The sequence below is a fragment of the Osmerus eperlanus genome, chromosome 27 (assembly GCF_963692335.1).
Source record: "Osmerus eperlanus chromosome 27, fOsmEpe2.1, whole genome shotgun sequence".
In the NCBI taxonomy this organism is placed as follows: Eukaryota; Metazoa; Chordata; class Actinopteri; order Osmeriformes; family Osmeridae; genus Osmerus; species Osmerus eperlanus.
Genome location: NC_085044.1, coordinates 3,754,293 through 3,763,670, shown reverse-complemented (window position 1 = coordinate 3,763,670; position 9,378 = coordinate 3,754,293). Strand labels below are relative to the sequence as shown.

At 35.4% G+C, this 9,378-nt stretch overlaps 3 protein-coding genes across 3 annotated transcripts; all 3 read right to left on the bottom strand.

Annotated features, from left to right (window-relative positions):
• Window positions 1-532: 532 nt before the first annotated feature.
• Window positions 533-1,520, bottom strand: or55c1 (odorant receptor family 55, subfamily C, member 1). Its single transcript, XM_062453047.1, has one exon. It carries the CDS (start codon window positions 1,518-1,520, stop codon window positions 573-575), a length of 948 nt encoding a protein of 315 aa, XP_062309031.1. The 3' UTR covers window positions 533-572.
• A 2,372-nt stretch (window positions 1,521-3,892) lies between these two features.
• On the bottom strand, window positions 3,893-5,959 carry LOC134013540 (olfactory receptor 4B13-like). Its single transcript, XM_062453046.1, has 2 exons — window positions 5,047-5,959; window positions 3,893-3,999 (listed from the first exon to the last, which is right to left on the bottom strand). The coding sequence occupies exons 1-2, from the start codon at window positions 5,957-5,959 to the stop codon at window positions 3,893-3,895; spliced, it is 1,020 nt and encodes a 339-aa protein (XP_062309030.1).
• A 1,770-nt stretch (window positions 5,960-7,729) lies between these two features.
• On the bottom strand, window positions 7,730-9,078 carry LOC134013539 (olfactory receptor 4B13-like). Its single transcript, XM_062453045.1, has 2 exons — window positions 9,045-9,078; window positions 7,730-8,694 (listed from the first exon to the last, which is right to left on the bottom strand). Exons 1-2 carry the CDS (start codon window positions 9,076-9,078, stop codon window positions 7,730-7,732), a joined length of 999 nt encoding a protein of 332 aa, XP_062309029.1.
• Window positions 9,079-9,378: the final 300 nt, after the last annotated feature.

The following is a 9,378-nucleotide window of genomic DNA, read 5'->3' as shown; positions in this document are numbered from 1 at the left end:
TGGCATCTCAAGAAAGACAGATAAAAGGTCTCAACAATGAGGAAAAGCAAAGAACAATTAGACATTTCAGAAGTCGCAGGATGCAAATAAATCACGTCACTGAGATTTAAATGAGATTGTATATTCTGTCCTGGGAATAAGATTCATTTGAATCAGTCCATACATAACTGATTTACATTAAAATACTTTTAGGATATCAATTTTAATGACTTTTTCACAAATCAATCAGACACAGTATTGAATGCCCCTGTTGACAGTTGGAATATCCAAGCTGCCAATTCGTAAAACCAATAAGAATAATCATTGCATAGGAGCTAGTGACTTTTTAATTTACTATAATATAAATAAACAGTTTATTCCAAGTAAAGCCAACATTTCAGAAAATCACAATTTATTCACCATTCTTGTATATATTATCAGTCACACATGAAAGTCTTTGAAATGCAAAAATGTGTATTTAATAGAGGCTAGAGAGTTAGAAACCTAATATGATCAACTGGAAAACAGGATGTTCATTTGTCATAATTTCACTAGAATTTGAAAGCCCATTACTTCCCAAACAAGCTTTACTGTCACTTAACCTTTCCACATTTCATTAGTTTTACAAGTTGCTCCCTTATTTCTTTGGTTCTAATGCCATAAATTAACGGATTACATATCCCAGGAACTAGAAGATACATCAGACTAATTAGAATACGCAAATCCTGCGTCATTTCATGTTGAATCCTGTACGACATAAATGCAATCATGGAAGTAAAGAAGGTGATACAGATGACCGAGAGATGGGTGGTACAAGTATGGATGGCTTTGGAACGAGACTCCCCACCAGCTGACCTGAATATGACCACAAAAATAGCCACGTACGAAATAGCGATGCCGAAACAGTCAGGTATTACTATCACACAGAAACTGAGCATACCTGCCAAGTAGTTCTTCCTTGTGTCACCACATGCTATGGTAACCACCAATTGGTGCTCACAGTGAATCCCATAAAATACATTGGATGAGCAGAATGCGAGGGTTCCAACGAGGGAGATCATGGCTGTTATTATCATGGTATTACGAATCACAACCACAGCTGAAGCTATCTGACAGTTATTGTAGCTCATGACATCATTGTAACGTAGAGGCAAACAGATGGCAAACAACCGATCGACGGCCATCCCAAACAGGATAGTGGACTGAAAGGCACACAGATAGTGGACCCACCACATCTGAATCAGGCACAATATTCGAGGGAAAACATTTATATCTGAAACAAAACTGAAGATCATTCTCGGGACCACTGCCAGCGGAACACCTACATCAACAAAAGCAATGCAACCTATGAGCACATACATGGGAGAGTGGAGACTTCTCTGCTTCACAATGACGAACATTAAGGCGATGTTGGACGTCACTGAGAAAAGGAGGAGGATGGAAAAGGGAATAAAGAGGAGACTTCGGCTCTCGTAAAGGTTTGTAAATCCGATCAAATAGAATTCTGTATGAGAGAAGTTTTTGGAGGGTCCAAATTCCATGGTTCCAGCTTCTGGAGACTTGGAAGTAATACCTGCAACCAAAATAAGACAACTTTTGTTTGGGTCAATATTTCAATATATTGGTCAATATATTCACACAAACACGCACAATATGAATTAAGATGAGGAGAACTTGAAGAAACAGATCTTTCCATTCCAACTCTTCTGCTCTCCTGCAGTGTTCCTTAGGAAACAATTGGTCTTATTTTCTTTCTCTGTATCTAGAGAAACGGCTGAAAATATGCAGGATATTATTTACCTTTTGTTGATCAATTGAAAGCGTGTCCTATTGTTGCTGCGCTGTTCAGCTCTCACCAAAGTTCATGAGCGGAGACTCAGAGACAATAAGTAGCATGTGACACGCTGTAGAATGAAAACACCGGGTTCTGTGACTGGTTCTGCCCCGCTCTTGGACAAATGAGTGTGCCCCTTCTTAAATCGTCCTCTCCAATCCCATGATCCATTTGAAACGAAGACGTCCTAGGTTTAACCAATCAGAGGGAGCATGTGTTCTGATAGGGGCATTGCTAGTCATAGTCAATGTCATCATCCTAGGATCCCGTGACTTTGCCAATGTGTGTTTGCATTACATTTTATTAACGTAAAAAATACTTCTTTATAAAGTACAGCAGAAGATCAAGGATCAGAAGTTTACAGTTTAATATAACAGTGTGTATATATTTAACAGACCCCACAAACCCATGAATGTAATCATGTGTTGTGGTTGCTTGCTATTTGAGAAGTGCAAACCATACAAAATGCTAATCTTAAAGTTGAAGGAATATGGGGTAGATGTTAACTTTATGTCGAATGACTGGATAGGTTACATACAGTATGTAGGTATGACTTGGTATGGTTTTAACACTTCCTCTTCTTGTCAGTTTCATAAATATTCTCTGTCCTATTGTATATTTTATTTTATACAAACAACCTGAATCGGTCCATTTCTAATTGGTGTGGCTGTTTATGTAAATCAAACTTTAAATACATGGTGTTGTCCTAAATCTTATGCATCTCAATTCTGTGACTCTCAGAGGTTGCCACAACACTATTACCTAGATTTGATTAGGTCTGAGTGACTTTCAAGCAATCATAAACAATCAGCAGGTTATGTGGGTTGACTTGTGGTGAAAACAATTTAATTGGATATTTTATGTTTTCCATTCATTATCTTCAGTGGCCAATTTAATTTGGCCACTCTTGTTTTGGGTTCATAATTCTAATCACCTTTGTACAGAACAAGATTCTTTTTTTTAACCATTTATCTCAATCTGTGGGGACAGCAATTTTTGATCGAGGCTAATTTGCTAATTTATAAATCTGTTGGATATAATTGGAGATGGCCAGCATTGTTTAATGAGCTTGTTAATTTGTTTTGTCACCAAACTAAAATATGTTGTGTTCATTAAGGCGTGAAAGACATATACTTGACCTGAATGTGCAACAGACAGGTAATTTGCAGTCCAAACCTATAATGTTCCCTGCCTATGCTAATGTTTATCTTGGTGTGGTGGTTATTTTTACATTTTGCTACTATTTTGTGGCAGCATAAACATCTAACTTAAGAAGTTACATACAACCCCAGCCAATCTCTCACCCTGCCATGGTCAATCTGAAAGTTGATACAAAACTACAGGTTGATTTTGGCCTTAGACTATGATTAGAATGTCCTGCAAACAACCATGTTTATTCTATCGATCTAGCATATCCTCTTTTCCAAACATTATTATTAACTACTCATTACTACTAACAAACAGGTGTTGGCAATTACTTAACCTGTAAACACTTAACAATTAGACAATTAAAACAATGAACTGTAGGTTATGCAGCTGGCAGTATGGGTTCTGTTGCATAAATAACATTTATGTAGGGAATACAGTATAAGGCCCATGGAGTTACCCAGGACTGTTAAGACAAACATTCCCTTCAAATGGCCCTCCTCAGTTTTCTATTGCCTGAGCTTTGTTGCCAGGGCAACAAATGTAGAGTTGATTTGTCAAACCAATCAGTGTAGATGTTGATAGTGATGGGAAAATGTTTCTTCATAGAAAGCCATGAACTTAGTCACTGTGGTCGTTTTTTTGCCATTTCTATAAGGGAAAAATGACAAAAGGATGTAGTCGGCTAAAGACTAAGGTAAGCCGACAACCTAATAGCTTATTTCTGTAGACCAGGAACCAAAGATAAATGACATAGCACATGGTCAGATGCAGTGACATGGAGCTAAGGAAACCAAATCCATCAATACACCTGTTAAATCTGTGAAATTCTTCCATTCTTCTCACACTTGATCATGAACTTTCTAATTTGGTTGTTCAATAGGTGACCGAGAAGCCATCTTTGTTCTCCATTTTGTTCGTCATTTCATTTGGTCATGAATGACTTTGTTTACTACCACCCATGGGCTTGTTTACATCGTGCTCCCTCATCCTGTACTGAGGCTGGATGAGGTGCTTGTTGGGAACAAGGGCTCCATCTGCTGGTGCAGAATTGGAGAGGCGCTTCACAAGAGAAGTCTGTGCCCAAATTCATGTTGTGAGTTTCATTAAAGGTTTTTCTTTTTTATGACAAGCTCTATAATTTCCAACTGAGGCCTCTATCTGGGTTCCCCTTAGTGGTTGAGGCCCTCAGGATATCCTCTTTACAAGCACCTCTAATATGACTGAGAAAACAAGCCTTGACATGCATATTAAGAGGATGGACTTCGAACAGGAAAGCTGTATATTTTGATCCAGTCTTCTGCTTGTATCAATATGATTGTGTTAAATCACATTTTAAGTATGATTTGATCTGAACAAATATTTTTTTCGTAAAAGCATACATGAATTATCAATGAGCAGTGAGAATAATCGTCTATCCACAAGATGGCACTATTAGTTCAAGTAAGATTAAGTCAAGAGCAACACACACAGACATACACACACACACACACACACGCACTAAAGCACAGGAGAAGGGTACTTGTGAACAAGCATTGGACCTTTGATGCATGTTTCTATAACGATTGTCTCATTTGTGTCCTTATTTTAGGTGCTCTTTTGTAATATTGAGAAAAGAATAACAATAAAAACAAACATTTTCTATATCAGTTGATTTACTGTAAGGAAGTGCATATGTAAAAAGGTACACACACAAACATAACATAAACATAGGTATACACATTGTTATGAACCTTCAAACCTTTCATGAATAATGTGAATGTAAAAGCATTGAAAACACGAAATTTACATTGAGACCTTTATTTAGCACATACCGTAAATAGCGAATACTTATGCAAAATAATAACAGGTGAATCACAGGTGATGCAGAAATGAATGGAAAACAATCCACATTATAAGACAAAGCAATTAAATGTTCGTGCAAAATAATTAAATGCTGTATGGAGAAGCAAAAAATAAAAATAAAATACAAAGCCTGGGCTGAAGTAATAGACTCTTCAGTAAATCTATTGAATATGGTAAACCATGCATTAACATGATCAATGCACAAGAAAATAATTACTGTGTTGGCAGAGTTTTTCTCTGACCTTTAATACATTTGAACATTGACAGGCGTATGGATCGAATACTCAAACCATAAATGAGTGGATTGAGAAAAGGGGGAAATATCAGAAAGAAAATGGACATGAACACATGAGTTTCGTAAGGCAGATGGCGTAGGTCAAATCTGCTTTGCAGTATTTCAAAAAAGCATCCTATAGAGTACATCAAGACAGCAAACAGGTGTGGGGTGCAAGTTGTGATGGCTTTGTTCTTCATCTTCCTGGAAGACAAACATATTCTGAAAATCTTTGCATATGAGAAAAGGACCATGACTAACTGTGGAAAAGAATATAGAACTACAGATGCTAAACCCACAATGTTAATAACAGCTGTATTTGAGCAGGATAGCTTCACTAGTGAGAAATTGGTGCAGTACAACTTGTCAATGACCTGTTGACAAAATCGTAGTTGAAGATTTATGATAAAAAAAAACAGAAATGCAATCAAGGGATAAACCCAAGTGAACACAATAAGCTTATACACCTTGCTCAGTGACATCATTGTGTGGTAGTGCAATGGGTGACAGATGGCAGCATACCTGTCATAGCTCATCACAGCAAGAATTGTAAATTCAATAGTAGCATACGTGTGTAAACCATATGTCTGGGTTTGACAACAGGCTAGTGATACTTCATATTTGGTTGATAACAAATTACTCAAAAGGGCTGGTAAAAGAATAGTACTTCCATAGACACCATTTGCTGCTAAGTTACCGATAAAAAAATACATTGGCTCGTGTAACGTTTTCTCAACACCGATCACAGAAATTAGAATTATGTTTTCCGTAATGATGATGATGTAGATAATAAGAAAAATGCTAAAGTATTCATGCTTCAACTTTTCCATTCCATAGTAGGCAGTCAACACGATGGATGTAACATCAGAGGAATTTTCCATAATTGAGACAGATTTTTTAAAACACTGTGGGAAAGAAATACAAATGTTATTTATTTATTGCTTTTCTTTTCAAATAAAAGTTTACTATCTAAAATATTTTCAATTTCCTTAATACGAGAATAATAATCATAGTCATCCTAGTAGTAGTAGCAGCAATGTTATTGTTAATACTAATAATAATAACAACAATAATGGCAATAAATCAGAACACTTTAATAGGAACTGACTAATATTCTATACTCACATTTCTAATGTACTGATGTCAGTCATTTACCTGTGTGCAATCTCCACACATATGAAATGAATTTAACAGAAGCTCTTATGAACTTATTTCTAACCTCTTCAGTCATGTGGTCTTTGATACGCTCAAACTGTCACACAGGATCAGAATCCCTGGACAGTATTCTTTCATCATGAAAAGTGAGTAAATATTCATTCCTCCACCACTGGGTGTGCTCTACTATAATAATGTATGTTGATCTTATCTAATATTCTTTCAGATTAAGAAAATAATATTTTATATTTGTAATTAGCATTTATAATTTTTAATGTTGGCACAATGTATGTTTCTGTTTGGTCTAGAAGCACCAGATCATTCAGCAGGCACCTTTTGAATGAGAATGCATTCTGAAAGATGCAGCAGACCTTAGGTAACCTTTTATAATAACTGGCCTTTATAGACCAGTAAATATAATTTATGAGTAACTGTACAATTCACAATGTGTTCAAATGCAATTATTTAATATTACTGTCATAGTCAAATACATACTGAATATATCATATAGTTCATCATGTTTTTCAATGGCTCTATTGAAATATTGTTTTATTGCAGAAGCTAACAGCGTTCTTTCACCTCCATAATCTAACTAATATCTCCAGAACTATAACATTTATTAAAAACAGGTTGAGTTGTAACAGCTTATGCCAGTCTATGTTGTTAGAACAAGCTCAATATTGACAAGGCTGAACCTTAACATCAACTTTACTTTTTGACATTGTCTAGTCAACGGATCACAGGATATTTCTTGTAGAATATTTGTATATATTGTAATATATCATGTACATACATCAACATGTATTTCTTTGAGCTTCCAGGTGATGCACATGTAATATACTTATAATGCCCCTGATATATACTTACAATATATCACAGAAACATTCAGAGATGTTTGCAAGTGTAATGCAGTTGGTCTGAAATGACTGAGAACATCTAATAGTCAACAAGATGTGCTTTGAATTGAATTTAAATTCAAACAATTGAATTAGTCTATAACGATTGTCTCATTTGTATACTTATTTTAGGTGACATTTTGTAATATTGAGAAAAGAACAACAATAAAACCAAACATATTGTAAATCAGTTGATTTACTCTAAGGAAGTGCACACACCCAACACATAACACACATAACATAAACATAGGTATACACATTGTTATGACCCTTCAAACCTTTCATGAATAATGGGAATGTAAAAGCATTAAAAACACCAAATTTACATTTAGACCTTTATTTAGCACATACCGTAAATAGTGAATACTTTTGCTAAATAATGACAGGTGAATCACAGGTAATGCAGAAATGAATGAAAAACAATCAATGTTATAAGACAAAGCAATTCAATTTTAGTGCAACAGAATTATATGCTGTACGGAGAACCAAACAAATAAAATAATAATAATAAAATGTCTGGGCTGAAGTAATAGACTCTTGAGTAAATCTATTGAATATGGTAAACCATGTATTAACATGATCAATGCATAAGAAAATCATCTACTGTGTTGGCACAGTTTTTCTATGACCTTTAATACATTTGAACACTGACAGGCGTATGGATCGAATACTCAAACCATAAATGAGTGGATTGAGAATAGGGGGAAATATCAGAAAGAAAAGGGACATGAACACATGAGTTTCGTAAGGCAGATGACGTAGGTCAAATCTGCTTTGCAGTATTTCAAAAAAGCATCCTATAGAGTACATAGAGACAGCAAACAGGTGTGGGGTGCAAGTTGTGATGGCTTTGATCTTCATCTTCCTGGAAGACAAACATATTCTGAAAATCTGTGCATACGAGAAAAGAACCATGACTAACTGTGGAAAAGTATATAAAACTACAGATGCTAAACCCACAATGTTAATAACAGCTGTATTTGAGCAGGATAGCTTCACTAGTGAGTAATTGATGCAGTACAACTTGTCAATGTCCTGTTGACAAAATCGTAGTTGAAGAGTTATGATAAAAAAAATCTGAAATGCAATCAAGGGATAAACCCAAGTGAACACAATAAGCTTATACACTTTGCTCAGTGACATGATCGTGTGGTAGTGCAATGGGTGACAGATGGCAGCATATCTATCATAGCTCATCACAGCAAGAATTGTAAATTCAATAATAGCATAAGTATGTATACCATATATCTGGATTCGACAACAGGCTAGTGACACTTCATATTTTGTTGATAATAAATTACTCAAAAGGGCTGGCAAAAGAATAGTACTTCCATAGACAGCATTTGCTGCTAAGTTACCGATAAAAAAATACATTGGCTCGTGCAACGTTTTCTCAACACCGATCACAGAAATTAAAATTAAATTTTCCGCAATGATGATGATGTAGATAATAAGAAAAATGCTAAAGTATTCATGCTTCAATTTTTCCATTCCATAGTAGGCAGTCAACACGATGGATGTAACATCAGAGGAATTTTCCATAATCAAGACAGATTTTGAAAACACTGTGGGAAAGAGATACAAATGTTATTTATTTATTGCTCTTCTTTTCAAATAAAAGTTTACTATCTACAATATTTTTAATTTCCTTAATACGATAATAATACTCCTAGTAATTCTAGTAGTAGTAGCAATATTATTGTTACTACTAATAATAATAACAATAATAGCAATAAATCAGAACACTTGAATAGGAACTGACTAATATTTTATATTAACATTTCTAATGTGCTGATGTCAGTTATTTACCTGTGTGCTGTCTCCACACATATGAAACTAATTTAATCGAAGCTCTTATGAACTTATTTCTAACCTCTTCAGTCATGTGATCTTTGATACGCTCAAACTTTGTCACACAGGATCAGAATCCCTGGACAGTATTCTTTCATCATGATAAGTGAGTAAATATTCATTCCTCCACCACTGGGTGTGCTTTACTATAATAATGTATGTTGATCTTATCTAATATTCTTTCAGATTAAGAAAATAATATTTTAGATTTGTATTTGACAGTTATAATTTTTAATATTGGCACATCTTCCTCCACTGGCTTCCCATCACAGCCCGTATCAGATTCAAGACTCTGGTACTGACCTTCCGAGCGGTGAACGGGACTGCACCCGACTACATCAAGTCTCTCCTCCAGCCTTACACCCCCCCCCGCCACCAACGGTCTTCTTCTGACAACC

Bases quoted from the DNA above. Each gene is read 5' to 3' on its own strand.
- or55c1 (XM_062453047.1), bottom strand. From the start codon at position 1,520: ATGGAATTTGGACCCTCCAAAAACTTCTCTCATACAGAATTCTATTTG.
- LOC134013540 (XM_062453046.1), bottom strand. From the start codon at position 5,959: ATGGAAAATTCCTCTGATGTTACATCCATCGTGTTGACTGCCTACTAT. The intron at 4,000-5,046 runs GTCAGAGAAAAA...ATTCTGCACCAG, and splicing joins AATGTTCAAATGTATTAAAG to CAGATGGAGCCCTTGTTCCC.
- LOC134013539 (XM_062453045.1), bottom strand. From the start codon at position 9,078: ATGAAAGAATACTGTCCAGGGATTCTGATCCTGT. The intron at 8,695-9,044 runs GTGACAAAGTTT...TCTTTCCCACAG, and splicing joins TCCAGGGATTCTGATCCTGT to TGTTTTCAAAATCTGTCTTG.